This window comes from Gilbertella persicaria (genome assembly GCF_025201335.1).
Source record: "Gilbertella persicaria strain CBS 190.32 chromosome Unknown B0P05scaffold_59, whole genome shotgun sequence".
NCBI classification, from domain to species: domain Eukaryota; kingdom Fungi; phylum Mucoromycota; class Mucoromycetes; order Mucorales; family Choanephoraceae; genus Gilbertella; species Gilbertella persicaria.
The window spans coordinates 1-23,088 of record NW_026252020.1 but is presented as its reverse complement, the minus strand read 5'-3'; the positions used below and the strand labels follow the sequence as shown (position 1 = coordinate 23,088).

The following is a 23,088-nucleotide window of genomic DNA, read 5'->3' as shown; positions in this document are numbered from 1 at the left end:
GTAAAAAACAATGACATTTGAATTTAAAATTATAAAATGCTACACACACCACATGATTGTGTTTAAAGCAAAAGAAATTCCGGCCAACCAGATTCGAACTAGTGACCTAAAGATGACAGTGTACACTACAGTCTTCCGCTCTACCAACTGAGCTATGGCCGGATTTGGATAAAATGTCGATTTGATATTTTACTTAGGTTTGTATTCTTATAGTCAAGTCACGAGATAAAAGAACGTTTCTTAGCCAATAGATTCACTGGGAAATATTCTGGAAATAACGTGACGTCACAGAAAGGAACTGTGTATTGATACAGTAAGTATAAGATCTTTATTTATAATAAATGTAATGTTACCTGTGTATTGATACAGTAAGTATAAGATGAAGAACTTACAAGTATCAATAACACAGTATTTATATGTTTTCTAATTGTACTAAAATATATAAACTATAACATATGGAGAAGGAAGTAATTAAATACTTAAAGCTGATTGATGTTTCTGTCTTGACGAATCTAAAGTGTGCTTGGCTTTACTAATGCGAATCAAGTTGAGGCGGACTTTCTTTCTTCTTTTGTTCAGTACTTGTGGTTTAAACCTTCGTTTGTTCGGATTATAGTTTGTTGGAAGGTTATATTCAACTTCAATTGGCTGTTTCTTACTGGAATCGCTATTTTCTGTGACATTACCCCCCTCCTGGCTTGATGTTCGTCTCTGAACATTAGAAGCTTGGTTAGAAGGAGGTACTGTAAATGAGGAGCAAGGAGCAGACGCGTCTTGAATACCAGACAAAACCGACATCGGATTGGTAGTAGAATTTGTAAAAGAGTCATCCACGTCCTCAGCATCGTCAACATCAATGTCAATGTTAAACTCGGAATCAGGTAGATCTAACGAATTAGGTGCAGAGTCTGTGAGGATTTCCTGAGCGTCGACAAATTCGTCATTGGCAATAGATATTGGTTCAGTAGTATCTATGGCGAAATCGCAAGGAGGTGCAGAGACAGAAAGCATCTGTGAATTGTTTGTAGTAGGTAGGACATTGTCGTGTTTAATGTCCAAAGGGGACTCATCACTTGTTATAACAGGTTCAGCTGCCAGTTTCGAGACAGGAGAAGATACCTTTAACGAAGAATGGCTTTGATTGTATATGGTAGGAGACATAGCTTGGTCAGGTAAATCCAAGGTCGGCAAGAATGGTGAGTTTGAGTCGTATACCTGTGTACCAGTTGCATTTTCTATGCGTGGTGTCGAACTAATAGGAGTGATTATTGTGCTAGTTGAGTCAATGATAGGTATGGAGTCATTTGTATCAACAGGATCAACATGGTCAATACTGGGATCAACTTCATCAGCCGTAGGTTCAGGAATGGTAGCAGTTGCATCGATAGGTGTCTCTTCAATTATGTCATTTGTGGCCAATTGAGGGGGAATAGATGGTACCACCGCTGAACGTCCAATGTTTGTCATGACAGAACGCCATTCTTGTCGAGCAGTTGTAGGGTCATACCAGGGTTCAGAAGATGAATGTCCATTAGCTAAGCGCAATCGATCTATGTGGACCAATGATTTTAACGGCTCACCCGCTAAAGTTTGTAGCTTGTATGTACCGAAATCAGGGAAAGATTGAACAATAATGTAGGGTCCTTTGTAATGTGGTTCTAGTCCATAACGGCCTTCATGCGTGAGAACCACTTTATCGCCAACTTCGAACGCAACCTTCTTGATCTGAGCGTCCCATCTCTCCTTGTCTTTGTCAGCCATAGCTTTCATTCGGAATTCTGCGGCTGCACGGTGTTGACCCAAATCTGCTAATTCCCTTGAAGTCAAATCAGCGATTGTTCGTTCATCAGCAAATGTCTTTTTATCAAGATAAGGCACTAATGGGTCGCCGGGTAGTCTTGGTTCTCGGCCATAAGTTAAGAAGAAAGGACTGTAACCGGTAGTCGAGTGTACTCGTATTCTTGAAGCCCAAAGAGCCGCGTTAACAAAATCATCCCAACGATGCAGTGCGCCGTTCACATATTTTCTAAGCATGCCCTTTATCACAGCATTGAAGCGTTCCACCTTAGAATTAGTACGAGGATGGTAGGCAGAGGTTAGTTTATGATGGGCACCTACTCTTTTCAGGTAAGCGTTGACCAATTCGCTGTTAAAGTTGGAACCTCGATCCGTCAATACCTCAGAGGGGCAACCAAAACGCATCATGATTTCTTCGTAGATGAAATCGGCAACAGCTTCCTTAGTGGCGGCAGGTACGGCACGGGCAATTGGCCAGTTAGTTGCATAGTCAACAGCGACTAATAACCAACGGTTTCCTTTTACGGTCAAAGGTAGTTCGCCAATGAAGTCTAGGTGCCATCGGTCAAAGGCAGTAGGTATCTTTAAGGGGTGCATAACGTCATGGTGGGTATGGCTAGGTCGGCTGTTGACTTGACATGCAGGACATGTTTTCAACCAATCTTTCAAATCACGTTTCATACTTGGCCACCAAAAACGAGGTGTAAAAAGCTTAACCATGGTTTCGAAACCAGCATGACCATTCGCCTCATGATAGCGAGCAACCAGATCAGCCCTTGAAGCAAAAGGTACGAAAGGAACCGCCTTTGTTGTTTGTTTGTCATCTACTTGAACCAAACGATAGACACGACGATCTTTAACCACAAATTTCTCATGCTTTTTTTCTAGATAGTGTCTTAATTCGGCAGACTTAACTCTATTCAGATCAAGATAGAGCATAGGCCAATCCAGCTGGATAGATTCTGGTGCATTCTTCATTGTCCAAGTAGCATATAAGAATTCTGGTTCTAAGGACGACTCAGCACTAGTAGATTCAGGGCCACCGATTCTAGACAATACATCAGCTGCATTGTTTTCTTTACCAGGCTTGTACTCAATAGTAGGTGAGTAAAGCTCCAACTCGTTCATCCAACGCACCAATCTTGGGCTCATTTTATCTTGCGACCTCAAGTAACAGTTGGGAAGGTGGTCAGTCAAGATCTTGTAGCCTCCGCGACAACCATCAAGAAAACATCGCCAAGTACGAAGTGCATGTAAGATCCCCATCAATTCACGCTCTTGAGCAGGGTAGTTACGTTCTGCAGAGGAGAATTTTTTCGATTCGTATGCTACCGGATGCCACGCAGGAGGGTCCTTATCATCGGGTTGCAAAAGCACAGCACCACAACCAAAATCAGATGCATCTGTTTCCACTCTAAAAGGCTTATTCATATCAGGAGCTTGTAGCACAGGGGCAGAGACCATCATTGTCTTGATTTTATCAAAGCTTTCTTGACACTCCTTAGTCCAGACAATAGGACGTCGTTTAGGACCAGTGCCTTTAGTGAGATCAGTCAAAGGAGAAGCGATTGATGCAAATCCCGGAATGAAACGTCGGTAATGTTGAGCTAGGCCAATAAAAGATCTGACTTCTTGGACATTGGTCAAGGCAGGCCATGAATTTAATACCTTGATTTTGGCACGACTAGGTAAGATACCATTGGAGGTGATATCGAATCCAACAAATGTCAATTCTCGTTTACCAAACTCACATTTTTTTAGATTTGCGATTAGGTTGGCATTTTTGAGTTTGTTCAATACCATGCGTACATGTTGCTTATGCTCTTCTAGTGATTTACTGTAAATCAAAATGTCATCCAAATAAACCAAAGCAAATTTGTCTAAGTAGTCACCCAAGATTTTGTTCATTAAGCTTTGGAACGTTGGAGGAGCATTGGTAAGTCCGAATGGTAAAACCAAGAATTCAAACTGTCCGTATCTGGTGTTAAACGCCGTCTTTGGCACATCTTCTGGATTGATGCGCACTTGGTGATAGCCCGACTTCAAATCAAGACTTGTAAAATAAGTGGCACCTTGCAGGCGATCTAAACATTCATCGATCCTTGGTAACGGGTGGTTGTTCCGAGTGGTTACACTATTCAAAGCACGATAATCAATGCACATTCGCATTTCTCCAGTTTTCTTTTTCACAAATAGAACAGGTGCTCCCCAAGGCGAAGCGCTTGGACGAATCAGGCCTAATTGTAGCAGTTCTTTGATCTGCTTTTGCAGTTCATCTAGTTCGGCAGGACTCATTTTGAATGGAGGGCGACTGATAGGCTTGGCTTCTCCCGTGTTGATGACATGAGTTACGTCACGCTCCGGAGGTAGCCCAGGTAATTCATCCTTGAAAACTGAAGAGAATTCTTTCACTATTTTATCCCAGTATTCTTCTTTTACAACCATAGGATTTCTTTCGTTTACTTCAGCAGAATTTACGTACAACAAGTAACTCTCAGCTCCTCTACGAATACTCTTTTCCGCCTGTTTTTTTGATATCAAGTAGTTCAGTTGAGGGATTGTAGGACGTCCTTGACGGTAGTCATTTCGAGGAACTAGTTCAACTTGCTGTTTCTTGTCTTTACTCTGTATATACCAAGTATCGTTGGACCAGTCAGGGCGCGGATCGACATCCTTCAACCAAGTTCGACCTAGAATTACATCAAACTTAGTGGGGAACACGTAGGCTGTCACCTTGGTCTTGAAACCTTGTAAGTCTAAAAATACTTCGACCTTTTGATTAATCTCGGTTGTTTCGCCACCAGCAGTTTCCACTCGTCGATCATAAACAGGAGTAGAAGAGACAGCATGCTTTGCTACACTGGGCGACACATAGTTTTCGCTTGCGCCACTATCGATCAATATGTCTAGACTAGTACCATCAACTTTGCCATGGTATAGAGGTAGTTTTGTAGCGACTACGTTTAGTTCAGACAAATACTGAAACTCTTCTTTTAGCCCTTTACTTGGATGAATGATAGGCACTAATTCAGTAACAACGCCGTGTTCAGTTTTTGTAAATTCCTCGGGGTCTTGGTCTTTAGTGATTACAATAGAATCATTATTATCGTCGTTGTCATCAGTATCAGAATAAGGTGTGTAATCTTCAACTTTATTTGACTTTTGAGTAAAACATTTACAACAAGTTGTGTTACTATAGTCATCGCTTGCAGGAAGATTTTCTGAATCTTCACCTAGCTGAGCTTCCTGTTCCTCAACTAGGTTTAATGAAAATCCTTTGACGAACTAGCACCATTATTCTTGTTTAGTTTGCGATAGCGGTCTTGCTCCATTCGACGGATATCTTCACTACGCATTTTGCAAAAACGGCGAATGTGACCAATTTTGCCACAGTAATGACAACGGGTGTTTTGTCGAGGAGAGGAGGTCATCACGCTTAAATCCATTGGCTCGCCGGCATAGGGTCTCCTTGGTGGAATAGAACGGTTGGCATTGAAAAATCCAACATTTCGACGATAAAAAGTGGGATTTTCATGTATAGCGCTGTCGTGTGCAATTGCGACACGAATGGCTTCTCTCAAGTTAGTACTTTGGGCTTGACGAACTTGAGAACGGGTATCCCGGTTAGAGAGCCCGCGCATAAACTTGTCGCATGATTCATCTTCGGTAATTCCTGGGATAGCAGCAATGATGTCCATAAACCATTAATATAGTCGTTTAGGGAACCCATTTGTCGGTAGGCTGCCAATTTATCTCTGGCAAGTCGGATAGAGTCATCGGGTCGGAAAAAATCCACCAATTCCCTTTTAAGTGTCAACCAGTCTTGTGGTTCTTCTTCAGTATCAGATTCCAGAGTACGGTACCAGGTGTCGGCCCTTCCGCGCAACAATGTGACAGCATAGCACTTAGTTTGTCTGGAATCCCAGCCTTGGAAATCAGCGTAACGTTCCAAGGTACGAACCCATGAGTCAATAATCATTGCATCGCGAGTACCGTCGTAGGTTGGGGGTTCAATTGTACGAGGTACACTTCTACCACCATTGTTATTCAAGGCCTTGGTAAATTCTTGAATAAGGGAGACAATAGCAGTATTGTCAGACAAATCAGAGGTAGAGTTTTCTTTGGACATTTTTTTTTTCAATAATACACCAGTACTAATCAATTAAGATAATAGAGTAATTACAGCACGTAGGCAAAATAAAGATACAATACAGCACTTAGGCACAGATATACAGCACGGAGGCACACAGGGAGATACAACAGTCAGGAACGGAACGTCTGATGCTACCAATTGTCGATTTGATATTTTACTTAGGTTTGTATTCTTATAGTCAAGTCACGAGACAATAGAACGTTTCTTAGCCAATAGATTCACTGGGAAATATTCTGGAAATAACGTGACGTCACAGAAAGGAACTGTGTATTGATACAGTAAGTATAAGATCTTTATTTATAATAAATGTAATGTTACCTGTGTATTGATACAGTAAGTATAAGATGAAGAACTTACAAGTATCAATAACACAGTATTTATATGTTTTCTAATTGTACTAAAATATATAAACTATAAATATGGAGAAGGAAGTAATTAAATACTTAAAGCTGATTGATGTTTCTGTCTTGACGAATCTAAAGTGTGCTTGGCTTTACTAATGCGAATCAAGTTGAGGCGGACTTTCTTTCTTCTTTTGTTCAGTACTTGTGGTTTAAACCTTCGTTTGTTCGGATTATAGTTTGTTGGAAGGTTATATTCAACTTCAATTGGCTGTTTCTTACTGGAATCGCTATTTTCTGTGACATTATTGAGAATTTAAATAATTATTCTATTTAACTTAAAAAACTTATGATGTAGTGACGTAAGCAGCCATTCCGATCCGAGTCTGTTTGTGTCCGAGTCGCTTCTATACTATGTGTGTACGTAGTAAAGTGGTGAAGCACCCTCTGAGTAATGGTTGTTCTTGTTCTGGGTGTTGTAATAGATGTTGGTGATGATTCTGGTGCGTTCGTGTGAACATGTGGATCCAAGGGCCAACAAGAATACTAGCAAGCAAAACAATAAGCCATCTCTCATTTCATACAGGTCATGTATTTTCTCAACAGTGTTAATTCCCATAATTTTCTCATACTCTTTCTTATGCAAGTAAATCAAGGCCTTTATTATCTTTACTTCCTTTTTTACCCGTTATCTGTCTGTACCTGTGATGATCTGACATTAAATAAGTCTTCAATTACATAGTAAAACATATCATAATCAATTTACATCAGAAATAGACATAAAAGAACCTCTTGTACTGAATAAGACAATGTATCTTTTAACAGACTAAGACTTATGACTGAAATCCATAATTTACATTATTTAATTAATTTAAAGTAGTCTATGATAATAGAGACTCAGTCATTTGCATGAACTCTACTACTACTTACTCCGACATCTCTTCAAAAATGATAACAATAAAATTGTATAAAACAGTCTCAAAGTATCTACCTTTGTCTATACATTAACTTATCATATAACTCTCTATTATCAAAACATCACAAGAATAAACCTATACAAGTTCTAATCGACTTCTTTGTTTTTTTATCTTTTCTCTTACAACATCACAACAATAACAAATAGAAACAATGTTTTTTAACAAGTTTTAAGATTTAGGTATTTGAACAGTGAATTTTTTATTTAAACCAACGAGTTGCTAGTGCTATCCCAGTAAAGAGGCACTTTATCATGCAGAATTTCACCAAATTCCTTTGCAGCCTTCATGATCGCACGAACATTTTCTTCTTCGGAGCCAAGGAAATCACGTAATGTCCAACTAGGAGCCTCTCCAATCTTTAAAGTCAAGTTTTCAGCAAATCGATCAACCCCAAGCTTCTTTGTAGAGCGAGACTTTATACAAAGAACGGTGTGGTTCAAAAGCAGTAAGATCTACAGGAAGTTCATGATCTTTTCTTTTGATACGAGTCATGTCCCATATCTCATCTTTACAGACTTCAACCACATATCCTTTCCAGTTGTAGAGCCATTTTGTCTTTTGAGTCACCAAATGAGGGACATAATCACTAAAAGTAGCCATGATCAATCGTTTATCAGGTGAAATGCGCAGGGCTTGCCAGAATTTAGAATGAGGTGTATCGAAGTCATTGTTGGGTAATTGACGGGCATGTTGTAGCTTGAGATCCCAAGAGTAACGTCCTTCAATGTTGGTACAGTTGATATCGACTAAATCTGTACAGTCTGTCATAGTGTTCCAAAGAAGTCGAGAGCCTGTTTCAGTAAAAGAGACTTGCATGACAGTATCCCACATATCACCACGCGAAGCTTCACGCTGACCAGACACACGGGGTGGAGCTGCTGCTGGGTACTGCTTTGCATGAACCACAAACGAAGTGCGTGGGTTCTCAGAGTATTCAACAGCATCCGTACCGTTGGAAAGATAGTCAAACAAGTGTTGAAGATGATCCCTTGTTTTGCTCATACAGGGTGCTAAAGCAGACTTGAACATGGGCTTACGGAATATCTTGTCGCTGACTTTTTCAATTGATAGGTATTTATCATCCTTCTTGGGGTAATTCATCAAACAGATACTACCATATCGAATCTTCATACGGACCATCCAGTCATTTAAACGTAAACTTTCGATACCATCTGCCAAACTCTGTTCAATAAAGGTTTCATTGCGTGCATTTAATTTTCGTCCTTGTTCAGACAATTCCTGAGGTCGTTCATCACTCAGACTGATGAGAGACATTGGTGTACCATGAGCCACTGTTTCCAATAATCGGTGCTTTTCTAACATCATTTTCTCTCGTTCAGGGTCTGCATAAGTGTAAGTGACAAATGTACTCGGTAATCGACGGTATCTCAAGAGCCATTGCTTGGAAGGTTGTTGCAATAATCGCAATGTACTTCCAATAGGCTTACGACAACAACGCAAATACCAGTTACGAACACGCTTGCCTGCTTCCCTGACAGATTCCTCTGTATCTGCATTGATTCGGATCAAATTGCCTACTTCTTCGTACCAAAGGAACGCTTTGCATTCAGCCCGAATCGAATTGAAGTATTCTTCACCTCGATCACCCATAAAGCGCACTAAAGGCAAGCGTTTATCAGGCAAAGGAAACACAGCATGGAAGTTTTGAGGTACAGCAGGTAATCCTTGGTATCTTTTCTCTTCGTCCATCTTGGCTTGCTTTCGTTCAGCACGTCTTTTCTCTCTCTCTGTCAATTCGCGCTCAGGCTTACTCCATTTCTTCGTTTTGCGAAGGGAGCGTGTGTCGTTTTCGTTAGCACGAGCAGCAATCGTGTCGAGGTATTCTTTTGTCTTTTTGATAGCGATTTCGTCCCCCCAGATATCGATTTGATTGTAGTCTGAGTTGTATTCAATGTACGAGTTGGAAGCGCGTTGGATTTCTTTGGCGCGTGCCTTGTTGAAACCACCCAGGATATCCATTGGGTTAAAATGGGCAGGCAAGACCCAGTAATCATCAGCGTTTCGATGGACAGTTTCTGGTACGACAGTCGTGTCTGTAAAACTACGAACTGAACCACTTGAGACGGGTGTGTCTGCTCGAGCATGTTGAAGGCTCATGTCGATAGTGGGTGTTTGTTGTCGCGATTGTGATTGTGAAGGTATACGAACAGTGGTATCTCTCCAGTCATCATCATTATCAGAAGCTTCATCGTCGTTAAAGGTATAAGGTATTTCTGGTTCAATAGACATTTTTGATTAACAAAGAAAAGAAAAGAAAATAAAAAAAAGAGAGAGAGAGAGAATTTATTTCTCGATGATGCCTCTATTGTTTTGAAATAGAATAATACCCTTTTTTTTTCATGTTATTTTTATAGAAACAGCCATCATAGAGTGTTGTATAATGTCTGCTTAAATACGCACATACAAAAAAGAAAAGATGCATAATCAAACAGACCCTATTGATTTGGAGGCTTAGATGGCTTTAAAAACGCGTATTTTTCATTTCTTTTTTTTTCTCTCTCTCTTTTTCTCTTTTTATTATATGAACCTTTTGAATACAACAGTAGACACTAAACTTGGAACAATAGCTGAAATTAACGGCAATCTAAGTAAATATAGTTGAATGAACGCGTCTTTCTTTATTTATTCATTCATTGGCTTTAGTCCATGTAGAAAATGAATCGAGTCCAGCTATAAACGAAGTGGCAGCTAATAATGTAGATAACACCTACTTTTTTTTTCTTTTAGAGAGTCAACTCATCGCTTTGATAGATAACCTTATACCCTTCTATTCGCTACAAACAAGTAGAAGACTTGAAACCTGATTATGTTTATACAGCAGCCAAGTCCTCTTCTTCTATGGTGGATACGTATTATAACGATATCAAATCCACACTTAGTCAACAATGGCAAGAAAAGTAAGTAAACCACCACAAACCTTCTTGCTTAACTGTGCTAGATTTCCTATGATTGCAGCTACACCTCTTTATAAACAAGGCAAACGCATTTATGACTATATCTATTCGACTTATTTAAAGCCATCCGATGCTATCCTAGAACACCCTAAATTCAATTCAAACAAAGATACAGTCGTATACATGGCTTGGCACCCACACCAGGACATACTTGCTATAGTTGATAAACATGACGATGTCTACATTTATGAAAAGCATGATACTGTCTGGACATGTCAAGTATTAAGAGACATTCAAATGAAAGACGTAACAGCATTAGAATGGAAGCATAGATCAGCAGGCACCTTGGCTGTTGGATGTAAGCAAGGTGTATGTGTCTGGACAATACCAAGAGTAGCCACAGATCAAGAACCTCAATTCCATCCCTCAGCTTCTATGGTCTATTTGTCCTATCAAGGTCATGATCATGTAAGTTCACTAGCATGGGATCCTACACCCGGTAGTCATCTCTTGGCTGTTGGTTCCGCTGTCTCGAATGCACTTGTGATTTATGATATGTTGCTCAAGAGAACACACGTATTAAAGAGATATGGTCATGGTTGTATTATGTTGCGATGGAGTCCTAATGGTGAATGGTTATTTGAAGGCGGTTCGATTGGTACATCCCGTATGTGGGACACAAAACACTGGGAATCAAAGGTGATCAGTAATCCTCCTGTTTGTGGGTTCAAGCTGCTTGTTGGGCACCCGATAATCGTTCCTTGGTTTTTTCAATGTATGGCAAATCTGATCTTCATGTGTTATTCATGAGTGGTAAGCAGATCCATAGTGTTGTGGATCATCCATTGGCTTCTTTGCCAGTCACTACTGTCACGACTGAATCTAGAGAGCAGATCAAGGCTGGTGGTGTGATTCGCGATATTAGTCTGGATGGCTCCAGATTGGCTATTGCTTTTGAAAATACACCATTGATTGCCTTGTATTCACTTAAACAAGACTCACCTCTTAATTTGAATACAGAGCCTATTCTTTTCCCTATGTAAGTCAGAATGAGATCGTATTCGTCTCATTTATTCGTTTATTCTAGTGGCTATGTTCATGGATCAAGCGTATGTATGGACAACACTGCAATGTCTGTTACTGCTATAGATAGTCAACCACTTGGTATCTCATTTTGCAAGAACCATAAACAAGGCTCAGTCATGGCTATCTTATGGAAGCATGGACTAGTGACATTTGTGACTCACAAGTACCTCACAAATGAAGAAGTGCGAAAAAGATTCTATTAAATAATTTATATACGTGATCTGTAACTTCTAATAAACGTATTGCCAACACCACCAATACCAAATGCAGGACCAATACGACCAATACGGGCTAATGTACTCTTGAGATATTCTTTACGGATAAGAAATGTACGATTGGCTATGGTGGCACCAGGGCGATTATAGATGTCCAATGCATACAGATGAACAGGTGTGCTTGCTAATTGAACAATAGCAGGGCAAGCAAGTTGAGCTGCTACCTGAGATGATTTCTGGCTGAAAGAGGCAGTCTGTTGAAGCCAACTAGCAATATAAGGAGGTGCTGTAAACTAGCAGCAATCGTCAATGAATCTCTGGCAGCAAATAAAAAGTAAGATAGCTTAGGCAATGCTCTTGAGGCAGTCACACCAAACATACGAGCAAACACTTTATCCTTATAGACACATAAACCAATATTGGTTATGCTGGTTGTGATAAATTTATATAAAGATGTCTTGACAGGATCTACTGAATAGTTTTCACAGGTTGTTTCGACAAGATTAGCCGTTGTATAAGTTGAGAAATAGAGACCGAGTACAATACGGAATTGTGGTGATACAGTAAATTGAAAAGGATTTGACAGAAATGAACGCAAGCCGTATTTTAAGCCATCTGTTAATTGTCTTTTACCGTTTAAATTTTCAATAATCGATCTACATGCATTTGCATTAATTTTTTTTTTTTTTAATTTTTTTTTATTTTACCTGTCTACAATAGCAATAAAAGGTGAAACCATAGCAGCAGAAGAAAATGCAGCAAACAGATCAAGACCATAAAGCCTTAGTAGTCTATCTTTGGTATATAACAAAGGCTTCTCTTTTGAAATCGATAGTTCTGTAGACATAACTCTAAAATAATAATAATAATAATATAATAATAATAATAATAAAAGAGAGAGGGAAGGTGAGAAAAATTATAGATGTTCTCTATTTATAAACAGGATATTGAAATTCCGTATCGATTTGTTATTTGGTAAAGTATGTATGACTCTTTGTTACTCTTGTGTTTTCTTTCTTTTTTTTTGTCTTCCATTTTGCTTCGCTCCCCCTCTTTTCTTTCATTTTGATTGTAAAATCACTGGTTAAAAAATAAAATTGAGACTCAAGCTACTTTTCGATGACACATACACGTCGTTTTTGATAAAATACACAGTGTTAAAGGGACACAGAAAATGATGATTAGTCCAGGACAAAAAAAAAAAAAAAAAAAGGGTTTGTGTGAGAAAGGAATATGACAATAGGAATCCTATTTAGTCTAATTTAACACCTTATCACCGGCCCATCTTTGTTTTTGTACCTTATTTTATAATCACTTTTTAAATCAGTGAATTGATGCACATATGTTGTACATCTTGTTCAGATCAAACGAGTGTGACTTGAACCTTGTGAAAATAAAGTGTAACGATAATAAACTAAAGCTTTCTTCTTTCCTCTTTCTCTTCTTTTTTTTTTTTTCTTCTTTTTCTTATTTCTTTTTATGTGGTTAAAAATCAAAGGTAAAGCTAAAAAGAAAAAAAAGAAAACAAGATAAGCACAATCCACTCATTTCAATTCAAGTAAAGAATCTTATTTACTTTTCACCCACTGAGAATATTGCACAAGAAACAAATCAAACTCAACAAACAACACATCAAAGCAAGTCTAAACTAAACCAGAATGAATCCAATAGCCATGAACACAAAAATCATGCTATGTTTGATCAAATCCTATCTCAATTCATCAGTCTATCACACAGTCTAAAGATAGATATGAATACAGAAAAAACAAAACAAGTCTTCATACAGAATAAAGAGACAGTCAAAGACGAACAAGCCATGTTTGAACTTTTAATGCAGGCCTGGAAAGAAGATATTGAGCAACAATATAAAGATACAGCATCACAGACTGTAGAAGTCAAGAAACAATTAAACACAATAGAACAAGAAATCAAGAATTTCAACAGACATTAAAAGACATGAACAAACGACTAAATAACATTCGCCAAGAGACAGAAATATCAACACCTGTTGTATACAAGGACAAGACTGAGTTAGAAGAAGCACTCAAGGTCTCTGTTGAACGTATGACAAGCAATAAAATGGACGGATTTGATGTACTATGCCAAGAGATTGCTGATATCAACACACCGCTATATCAAAGTATTCAAGAAATAGACCACCTATTCAACAGCCATGGACCATGGCAAATAGACTTTAAAATGAAGATGTATAAATGCTTTGATATTCAATATGATCCATATTATGTCAATATGTTAAGGAGACATATGCATATCAACACAGAAGAATGTTTAGATAGTTATTTACTGGCATGTCATGCACTGGCCAGGTATTATGCCATTCCTTTTGACTAGGTAGTGTATCTCAAATAAATGATATTTATTTACCAAATCGTTGTTCCACTTTGGAGTATTTGTATAAACACTTGATAAATACATCATAATTCAACTGGTGTTCACTATAACAATTCCTAAAAAGAGATTTAGTATACAAGGCACGTGTCAGAAGAGAGGGACTTACATAATTTCAGTTAATCGAATATGCCAAGGAGGATAACCATCCAATGAAACGTAGTTATGTGGAAGACCATCATAGCTAATCATCAAATCAGGATCAGAAATAGTATTCACTATCACCATACATTAGCAAATGGCTCTTTATAGACACTAGTCCCTTACGATGCATATATGTGTTTACTAATTCAATGTCTATTGCCTGTTTGTTGTTTTTTATCATTTCTTGTACTACATATCCCATGTGTGGTTTCCCATTTTCACCTGATAAAACTGAAAATTTGATGGCTTATAAAAGTCAATGACATCTATCGTCTACAACCGTGTACTTTACCTGGTCTATTCTTTTCCATTTGGTTTGTCATCCATTCATGTAACATAGTAGATTGCTGTTTATAAAGATCAACTGCCATTGATTTAAAAACTCCTTTTTGTATGAAATGAGTCATGTATTCTGCTTTCTTATTGCTTTACCTGATGCATCATACACAGATACCTCTTGAATACCAAATTCCCAAGCCCAACATGTAGCCATACAAATGTCCAGCATCATTGTGTCCCAGTCCTTAAGACTTCTTGAGCTCAATAACTCACGAGAAATATGGATAGCAAGGTGGTTTGGTATTTTTGTCAATTGTCGTTTATCAAACTGCATGCGTGCTTGAATATCTGCTTTTGATTGATAGAATGTAGTATAGAGATAGACTGAAAATGAGATATAGCCAATATACAATAGATATAAAAAGTGCAATATGTACAATATCACTGTTAAAAATACATCGAAAAGTGAGTTATTTTGTTCTTGAATAGGCCTGCTTCTGTTTTTGATTTCTTGCTTTGATTCTATGGTATTTGTCATTGAAATGTATTTTGGTATCTTTTCATTGGTTGTCGAGAGATGCAAAGGACTGTATTCTACTTCATTATTATTTGTTGTAATAATGGTTGTCATAATGTAAAGAGATATATAACTGAAAAGAAGAAAGAAAAGAAATAAAAATGAAATATTTTTTTTATTTTTTATTTTATTTCTAATTCTAAATTTAGTCACAACCCTATGCCTTTGTTTCATTTATAGCCATTTTTTCTACTTCTTTATCAGGTTCAACTGTGTCTTGTTTCTTTTCAGAAAGAAAGGCAAGCCATAAAAATGCGATAGCCAAGACTAATAACCAGATACCATAAAGAATATACAGTGGCATTGCTGCTTTTTTGATCCTCATACCTAAAGGAATATTAATTAATGCCATAAACAGTAATAGTCGGCCAAGCCAAATATGAACATGATTGTTCCAAGGGCGTTTAGGAGGCAAACAATGATGCTTTCGACGATAACGAAACAAGAGATGGTTTACAGTACCCAACATGACTTGAGACCATACTCCAATAGATAAAGCAGTGCCAATGCCCTACAAGGAACTAGGTAAGTTCATGCCTAATATTTTTCATTCAATACGATACAGAATGTGGTTTGAGTTTAAGTTGACCAGATATACCAAATGCAATAAATGCTGAAATAGTAAAAGGCACAAATCCTGCTGTTGTCATGATAAGCATATGTACTTTGGGCCCCATGTTTTGCCCTTTTTTCTTGCAAGCATATTCATGCCCATAGCCACTGGGACAGCAAGCATCCATACAAATACCATAAGTGCAGCATGTAATAAAATAAGCTTGTTTTTTGTTTCTGGATCCATAATGAAGAAGAAAGGAAGAAAAAAAAAAGGAAAAAGAAAGGTGGTTGCTTTATTCTCATATCAGTTTTACAGCATTTGTTAATTTCCCTAAAGGCTCTTTCATCTCTTGAGGAATGTACTCTAATAATTTTTCAAACAGTCTTGTTCTTTCTGAAAACAAGATGTCTTTTCAAACATGTTAGAGAGTCAAATACATTCTGCTGATTTACCTTCAGTTTCTACAATGTTTGAAGCAAAGACATCCTTTTCTTCATCTTCATCCATCATTGTTTCCAACAGACAAAGGTTGGCACACATTTGATGAAATTCTTTTGATTCCTTTTCATTTTCATAATCTACTACGGGTGCTACTTGATTTCTAAGATATTTTAGAACACTTAATGTTTCCAGGTTGACATTGGCTTCTTGTGTCTTTTGCATACAAGCTATTTGATTACAAAGTTCTTTCAGTTTCTGCATACGAATCATATAGAAACACCGTCTCAAGATAGAAGAAGGATCAGGCCTAATGTCATTAGTAATCATACTTGGCAACAGTGATACATACTTGACCAATCTGAGTTCCCAGAAATCATTCAATCGTTTACTTGGATTTGAATTATCACCAGGATTGCCACCAAATATGTACTGGACTCGATGCACGGCATCATACACCATTTGATGAGCATAACGAGGGCATGGCTCTAATAAACTTGTCTTTTTGTTTTCATTCTGATATATTTTATGCCACTCATTTTGTTTGATAGAAAAACCTAATGCATTCTTGACAACATCTGAGTTTGTGTTGCGCTTATAGCCTGATAGAACATAGAGTTCTTCTAATGCAGCATCAATTGTTGCACGCTGATTAAAACCAGCATCGGGTCCAGCATCTTTGGTATAGTCTTGAGCTATTTCTGTAACCATATCTTGGTCTACATCGTAACGATAGAGGTCAGATAAATAGTCTTTGCCACGTTGGCCAGCAAACACATAGAGGGAGCGATTCGTCTGATCAAAAAGCATTGAATGGCCTACACGAGATTTCAAGGGCGCATTTTGTGGACAATGGGGAGAGGTAGAAGGTGAATTGGAAGTTGGCTTGGTATCATCATTTCTATTCCCCATATTAGACCTTTTTTTTTTATTTGTTCATGATTACCTAACAAGCTTCCACTGATTTGATTTGATATGGTAAGCATAAAGACCACTGTAGTTTTGTACTGTCGTGTCTCCATTGACTGTTCTTCCACCAAATACATAGAGTGTCTCACCACTTGGATCCACACACATTTGGTGGTCAAATATAAGTTCAGGGCCACCTTCACACTATACAAGCATAAGCTAGTGTTCTGCATGATAGGCACTACTTACAGCTGTATGGTTGCTGATTTTGATCCATTGATCGAGTGCAACGTAATACGATAAAAATCGGAGCACAAGGATTCTGCTGCATTTGTTGCCTGCGATGACTCTACGTATCTACCTAAAACAAAAATAGACTGGCTTGTTGAATCAAACAGACTTTATGGCATGAACGAGGACCTGGGCCACCTTGACTTGTTTTGATCGATCAATACACCTACACACTGTGTTTTCTTACTTACATTTGCGTATCTTCACTGAGCAGTTTCCACTGATTTTGTTGAATATCATACGACCAAAAATCAGACAAATCTTCCTTTCCATCCCAACCGCCCAAGATATAAATCATTTGATGATCTACATCAATACACATCTGATGTCCTCCTCTCGGCATAGGAACAGGCGCTTGCTTTTCTTGAGGCTTGAGTTGTCTCCAGATAGGTTTATAGGTTGCATTGTCTGAATAAGTTCGATAGATTTCACATTCATGATGTGCTAGTTGCAACACTCGCTCAGCTGCTTCAAAATCAGTCTCCACCACTAAATACTGATGTAGTTGAGATAACAGAGGGTGTTCTAATTCAACACCTGTCTTGTCTTTAATAAAGTAGAACGTATCCATCATATTTCTCTGGCGAAAGTATTTTAAGCATAAGCGGACTGTTTCTGTTTCTTTGTACTATATGAAGAGTCAATAGGATCATTCGCGTTTTATGTTTACTTGCAGTTTCAAATTCTGAACACACTCTTTGGATCACAGCTGGTTCATTGATGCCACGCACTTCAAGATACCAAATACTGTAATTGAAATTAGCACCAAAAGCAGACAATGGCACAATTTTGATGTATTTAATGGGGAGAATCTAAAGTGAAATGAGTTGAAAGCATTGGTTTGATAGTCCCCATACCAAGTTTTTGTATTGATACTTTAACGAAAATGTTTCTGGTTCGGTATCATTTCTTAAACCTATATGTATATATATATATATATGTATAGTGTATTAGGATGAGATATAATTAACCACAACAAGCAAACCATGATGTAGCAATTCAATCATATCGTCTTTTGGATCCACGCCACCATAGACCTTAAATTCTTTCAAGTTACAAACATGTCCTTTATGAAATTTACCAAACATGACAGAACCTTTTTTTCGTCTTTCTTTAGAATGCCTGTAATTTTTCCGAAATATTAAAACTTACGAGCAATGACGGGTTTATCGAATTTGATGGTAATAAACTGTTCATGGTCATTCAGTCCACTTGACCATCTAGAGGCTTGTTGTGTAGGTTGATTTACAATGATGTTCTGTGGGTGATAAGATCCCGAATAAGAAGAACAATCGTAAATACTGTATTTTAACTTGACTTGTCTTGCTTTTGACATCATAGATATTAACGTATTTTTGTGATGATCCATAGGTGCATTAGCAGTATTGTTTGTATGGACTTGCGAGGCACGATCCATGTGCTGCTGTGTAAGTGCAGCTACATTCATGGTGTCCTTATAGACTGGATGGTGACTATAATAAATGTTATTCAGGCGATGTTGAATGGATTTTCTTGTTTCAAGCATGTCTGAGAGTGCTCTTGAAGAAGAGGGAGGTGATCTCTTGTTCTGTTGGCATTGGTTTTCCGGTATGTAGCTCATAGGATGATACACTGCTTCAGACAAGAGCTCTTTGTCTTCTATGGTATTGTTGCCGATAATGGAAATGTCATGTTGATGTGTACTAAGGTTTGAAGTAGGTTCACTACTACTGCTACTGTCACTGTCATTGGGATGAAAGTCCATGTTAAATCAGTTTGAACCGAAAGAAAAAAAAAAAGAGAGAGAGAGAGATGCCCTTTAGATCATTCTTGAATAAATGCATATATAAGACAATGAAAAATGCTAGGTCATGTGATCAAAAACAAACGGAAACATTTCCTAAACACATTGTTACACTAGTAAACAAACCATACAAGCGTCATAAACATTGAAAAAGGGAAATAAGCTCATTTTTTTCCACTTTGTAAACCATCACGTCACTTTGTAGCCTGTGCTTCTTTATCTATAGTATATCTTTTGTGTTTGTAGCCCGTGCTGCGTCTCGAATTGGCCAATAAAAAGATTGCACTACATCCCCCTCCCTCCACAACCCCCAAACGCATCATTCTTTTCTTTTTTTTTCCTCCTCTTTTTTCTTAATTTTTCTTTCTTTATCTTTTTTTTCTTTTAAAATAAATCTCCCTTTCCTTTCCTTTCCCTTCTCCTATATATATTTCTGAATTTATTATGCCTGACGATAACAAACCAATGGAACCACGAAAAAAGCGAGCAAAAATCATGAGCGCCTGTGGTGAATGTCGACGCAAAAAAACAAAGTGCAACGGCGAACAGCCATGTCGAAGCTGTCAGAAATCAAACACAGCTTGTGTCTATCCAACAGCAGCACAACTGGACGATAGAAAAAACCATGGAGGTGGACATCCAAAGCAGCACTGGAAGCCATTGAAGACCGACTCAAGACAATTGAAGATATGTTACGAACGATTCTCCATCAATCACAGCCGCCGATGCACGATCCCAATTGTTTAAATAATAAAACCTCTGTTGCTAGTAGCCATGATAGTTCTCTTGTTGTTGATGAAGCTAGTCTTCATGATAGTAATAATAGTAATGATAATCGACTGCCTTCTATTCATAATCTCTCAGCATCACTACCACTTATGCAACAGCTACCAAACCCACTTGGATTAACTAGGCATGAAGAAGAGATCTATCATCAATATCATCAGCCACCGCCACATTCCATGTACCGCCCAATTCCTCAACATCACCATGACAACACTTTACAACATCCAGAAGAAGCCTCGGTATCAGAAAGGCATCTGCAGCCAATGAAAAAACGTAAAAGATGATACATTTCTTTGTTCAATTTCTACTCCTCTCACTCTTACTCTCACTCTCACTCTATTTATTATTTAATAGAAAATAACAATAAATAAAGAGAAACGGTTTCATTCTTTTAAGCATTATGTTTTGGTTTTCATTGGTTACTATCTTAAGTGGATTAAGGACTGCTTCCGGTAAAGACAAGTCACAATCCTTTTTTTATATCTCAACTTTTTTTTTCTTACAAAATCTCGATCTCTTCTTTTTTTTTTTTTACAATTCCAAGATCTGTGAATATGCCCAGTACTGTCTCTAGCAAAGAAGGTAAGTTGTTTCGAGGGATAAAGAGTATGCGTCTTATACGGAACGATAGACAAACATCGTAGCGATAAGAAGGAAAAGAAGGAAAAGAAGGAACGATCTTCTCGCAAGAGAGACAGAGACGATAAGAAAAAATCAGATAGCGAAGACAAAGCCGAGACCAAGTCTGATTTGCCTGAAAACTCTACAGAAGTACTCCTGAACCTGACTCCAAGAAGCGCAAGACAGTTGTTGAAGAAGATACAAACCAGGATGAAGATATTCCTGACCACCTTCGTCTTTCCAAGTTCCGTATTTCTGAAGGTACAGTCAACAACCTTGAGTCAAGAGGTATCAAATCTTTGTTTGAAATTCAAGCCGCTACTTTTGATGAGATTTATGATGGTCATGATGTGCTTGCCCGTGCTCGTACAGGTACTGGTAAGACATTGGCTTTTGCCTTGCCTGTCATTGAAAAGTTGGCTTTGAATAAGGAATACAAGGAACGTCGTGGTCGTGCTCCCGTGTGCTTGTTCTCTGTCCTACTCGTGATTTAGCCAAGCAAGTCTGTGGTGATTTTGAACAAATCTCTGGTAACCGTCTCAAGACATTGCCTGTGTATGGTGGTGTGCCTTACAATGAACAAACCTCTGTCTTTAGAGATGGTGTTGATGTCGTTGTTGGTACTCCCGGTCGTATCCTCGATCATATCAAATTCGGCAACATGAAGTTACATGACCTCAAGTTTATCGTTTTGGATGAAGCAGACGAAATGTTGGATGCCCGTGGCTTTGAAGAAGACATGTTCAATTTGTTATCCAACATTCAAGAACAAAAGAGCTCTCGCGACTATCAAACCTTGTTGTTCTCTGCTACTGTGCCCGAATCTGTCATGGAGACAATTAAGCGTTTCTTGAAAGAAGACTATGAACGTATTGATTTGATCGGTAATGCCAAGAACAGAACTAATACCAACATTCGTCATATTGCTATGCCCTCTTCATACCATACCCGTGCTGATATTATTGGTGATGTTGTGAATGTCTATGGTCGTAGTGGTCTGACTGTCATTTCTGTGCTACTAAGGCTGATGCCAACGAATTGGGTGCCCACGACAAGATCAAGCAAGATGCTGCTGTCTTGCACGGTGATATTGCTCAAGCTTCTCGTGAAGCTACTATGAAGGCTTTCCGTGAAGGTAAATACAAGTGTATTGTCTGTACTGATGTCCTTGCCCGTGGTTTGGATATTCCTCAAGTCGATTTGGTCATCAACTGTCAACCTCCCAAGGACACTGAACTTATGTTCATCGTTCTGGTCGTACAGGTCGTGCTGGTCGTTCTGGTGTCTGTGTCACTTTTTATAAGCCTGCTGAAGAAGGTCTGTTGTCTTACATCTCAAAGCGTACAGGTGTCAAATTCGAACACTTGTCTGCCCCTCGTCCTGAAGATATCATCAGTGCTACTACAGAAGATGCTTTCAAGTCGATTGATATGGTCAAGCCTGATGTCTTGCCCTTCTTTGCTGACTCTGCTAAGCAATTAATTGAAAAGCACGGTGCTGAAAATGCTGTTGCTGCTGCCTTGGCCTTCATGACAGGTATCATCAAGGTGTCCCTAGTCGTTCTTTATTGACTTCTCAAGAAGGTCAAACTACTTTGTTGATGCAATTGACCTATACAATTCAACATCCTGGCTATGTTCGTAATATTCTGAACCGTGAATACCCTGAATTGGGTTATGACGATTTGAAGGGCTGGAGAATGACACAAGATTCTATGGGTGTTGTGTTTGATATCAAGAGTTCTAAATGTGAAGTACAAGAAGATGGTAGTGTTCTTTTGGCTGGTCGTCCTTGGACTTCTCGTAATATCACATTGAGTGCTCCTTCTACTTTACCTCCTCTTCAAGAACGTGTAATAGAGGTGGCCGTGGTGGCGGCGGAAACAACTATGGTAATGGTGGCGGCGGATACAATAGCTATGGTCGTAACAATGGTGGTGGATACAACCGTAATGGCGGCGGTGGTGGTGGCCGTGGTGGTGGCCGATCTGGTGGTTACGGGTAACGGTGGCTATGGTGGAGGTGGCCAAAGACGTGGTGTTTACGGTCGTAACTAAAGAGATACATTTTCATCCTATTTTAGCATTTCCCCCTTTTTTTATTACTTTTTGCATTTACAAACAATACCTTTTTTCTATAGAGAGATTCAATTTGTATATGTTTGCTTTAATTTGTTTTCATGTTTATTTATTATCATTAACTAGACCATAAAGACATTTATTTGTTATCTAACAATAATAATAATAATGGATTTCAGTCTGTGAAAAGAGGCTTTTTTCTCTCTCTCTCTCTCTCTCTTTTCTTATTGAACATGGCCCAGTCTCGTATTTTAGTAAGCAACCCCCAAGATACAAACATAAAATTTAACCTGATCAAAGTTGGTTGGCTTAGGAAACGTACCATTACCAAATACTCGACATAATGTAGGCATGATGGTGCTCGATGCCATTGCCAAGTCGCTTAATCTAACATGGTCACAAAACCGTAGTTGGAAATCAGACATGGCTGAAACAAACATACAAGTTCAATCCAAAAACGAGTTTCATGAATACAAACTCACGCTCTTAAAGCCAAGAAAGTTGATGAACATTAGTGGATCATGTATTGCTCAAGCAGGCAAGTGGATCTGTCTGATAGCTTCATCTAATCCTACACAGTCAAAGATCTTTCACTTCCCTTAAACGTCTATGTCTTTCATGACGATATGCAGCGTGGGTTAGGTAAAGTCAGTCTGAAAGCAAGTGGATCAGCCAATGGACACAATGGCATCAAATCCGTCATTGATCATCTCAGGACACAAGACTTTAACCGT

The 23,088-nt window shown here is 38.5% G+C and overlaps 8 protein-coding genes and 1 non-coding gene across 9 annotated transcripts; 3 read left to right on the top strand and 6 right to left on the bottom strand.

The window, feature by feature from the left end:
* Positions 1-78: 78 nt before the first annotated feature.
* B0P05DRAFT_t107 lies at positions 79-162 on the bottom strand. The gene has a single exon. It is a non-coding gene; the product is annotated as a tRNA-Tyr (tRNA).
* Positions 163-7,268: 7,106 nt separating this feature from the next.
* B0P05DRAFT_560755 (uncharacterized protein) lies at positions 7,269-9,688 on the bottom strand. Its single transcript, XM_051580405.1, is given in 4 exon segments — positions 7,269-7,447; positions 7,472-7,663; positions 7,683-7,720; positions 7,754-9,688. The coding sequence occupies 3 exon segments, from the start codon at positions 9,516-9,518 to the stop codon at positions 7,472-7,474; spliced, it is 1,995 nt and encodes a 664-aa protein (XP_051430347.1). The 5' UTR covers positions 9,519-9,688; the 3' UTR covers positions 7,269-7,447.
* Positions 9,689-9,801: 113 nt separating this feature from the next.
* On the top strand, positions 9,802-11,463 carry B0P05DRAFT_560749 (WD40-repeat-containing domain protein). The gene is made up of 3 exons (XM_051580404.1): positions 9,802-10,186; positions 10,228-10,889; positions 10,916-11,463. Exons 1-3 carry the CDS (start codon positions 10,128-10,130, stop codon positions 11,224-11,226), a joined length of 1,032 nt encoding a protein of 343 aa, XP_051430346.1. The 5' UTR covers positions 9,802-10,127; the 3' UTR covers positions 11,227-11,463.
* Positions 11,464-12,376, bottom strand: B0P05DRAFT_560746 (uncharacterized protein). Its single transcript, XM_051580403.1, has 3 exons — positions 12,192-12,376; positions 11,855-12,140; positions 11,464-11,777 (listed from the first exon to the last, which is right to left on the bottom strand). Exons 1-3 carry the CDS (start codon positions 12,329-12,331, stop codon positions 11,478-11,480), a joined length of 726 nt encoding a protein of 241 aa, XP_051430345.1. The 5' UTR covers positions 12,332-12,376; the 3' UTR covers positions 11,464-11,477.
* Positions 12,377-12,931: 555 nt separating this feature from the next.
* B0P05DRAFT_560745 (uncharacterized protein) lies at positions 12,932-13,839 on the top strand (the record flags this gene model as incomplete). Its single annotated transcript, XM_051580402.1, has 2 exons — positions 12,932-13,378; positions 13,429-13,839. The coding sequence occupies exons 1-2, from the start codon at positions 13,178-13,180 to the stop codon at positions 13,834-13,836; spliced, it is 609 nt and encodes a 202-aa protein (XP_051430344.1). The 5' UTR covers positions 12,932-13,177.
* B0P05DRAFT_560742 (Decaprenyl diphosphate synthase-like protein) lies at positions 13,840-14,967 on the bottom strand. Its single transcript, XM_051580401.1, has 5 exons — positions 14,470-14,967; positions 14,330-14,422; positions 14,161-14,283; positions 14,003-14,111; positions 13,840-13,952 (listed from the first exon to the last, which is right to left on the bottom strand). The coding sequence occupies exons 1-5, from the start codon at positions 14,945-14,947 to the stop codon at positions 13,862-13,864; spliced, it is 894 nt and encodes a 297-aa protein (XP_051430343.1). The 5' UTR covers positions 14,948-14,967; the 3' UTR covers positions 13,840-13,861.
* A 59-nt stretch (positions 14,968-15,026) lies between these two features.
* B0P05DRAFT_560736 (uncharacterized protein) lies at positions 15,027-15,730 on the bottom strand. The gene is made up of 3 exons (XM_051580400.1): positions 15,615-15,730; positions 15,457-15,585; positions 15,027-15,404 (listed from the first exon to the last, which is right to left on the bottom strand). Exons 1-3 carry the CDS (start codon positions 15,690-15,692, stop codon positions 15,051-15,053), a joined length of 561 nt encoding a protein of 186 aa, XP_051430342.1. The 5' UTR covers positions 15,693-15,730; the 3' UTR covers positions 15,027-15,050.
* Positions 15,731-18,865, bottom strand: B0P05DRAFT_560733 (Muskelin N-terminus-domain-containing protein). The gene is made up of 13 exons (XM_051580399.1): positions 18,788-18,865; positions 18,240-18,732; positions 18,073-18,183; positions 17,945-18,003; positions 17,783-17,899; positions 17,279-17,715; positions 17,197-17,230; positions 17,088-17,173; positions 17,046-17,058; positions 16,834-17,000; positions 16,240-16,788; positions 15,902-16,197; positions 15,731-15,857 (listed from the first exon to the last, which is right to left on the bottom strand). The coding sequence occupies exons 2-13, from the start codon at positions 18,685-18,687 to the stop codon at positions 15,748-15,750; spliced, it is 2,427 nt and encodes an 808-aa protein (XP_051430341.1). The 5' UTR covers positions 18,688-18,732; positions 18,788-18,865; the 3' UTR covers positions 15,731-15,747.
* Positions 18,866-22,654: 3,789 nt separating this feature from the next.
* On the top strand, positions 22,655-23,088 carry B0P05DRAFT_442065 (peptidyl-tRNA hydrolase; the record flags this gene model as incomplete). The annotated part of the gene is made up of 2 exons (XM_051573767.1): positions 22,655-22,904; positions 22,940-23,088. Coding segments are annotated over 2 exons (399 nt in total), but the record flags the coding sequence as incomplete, so codon positions are not given.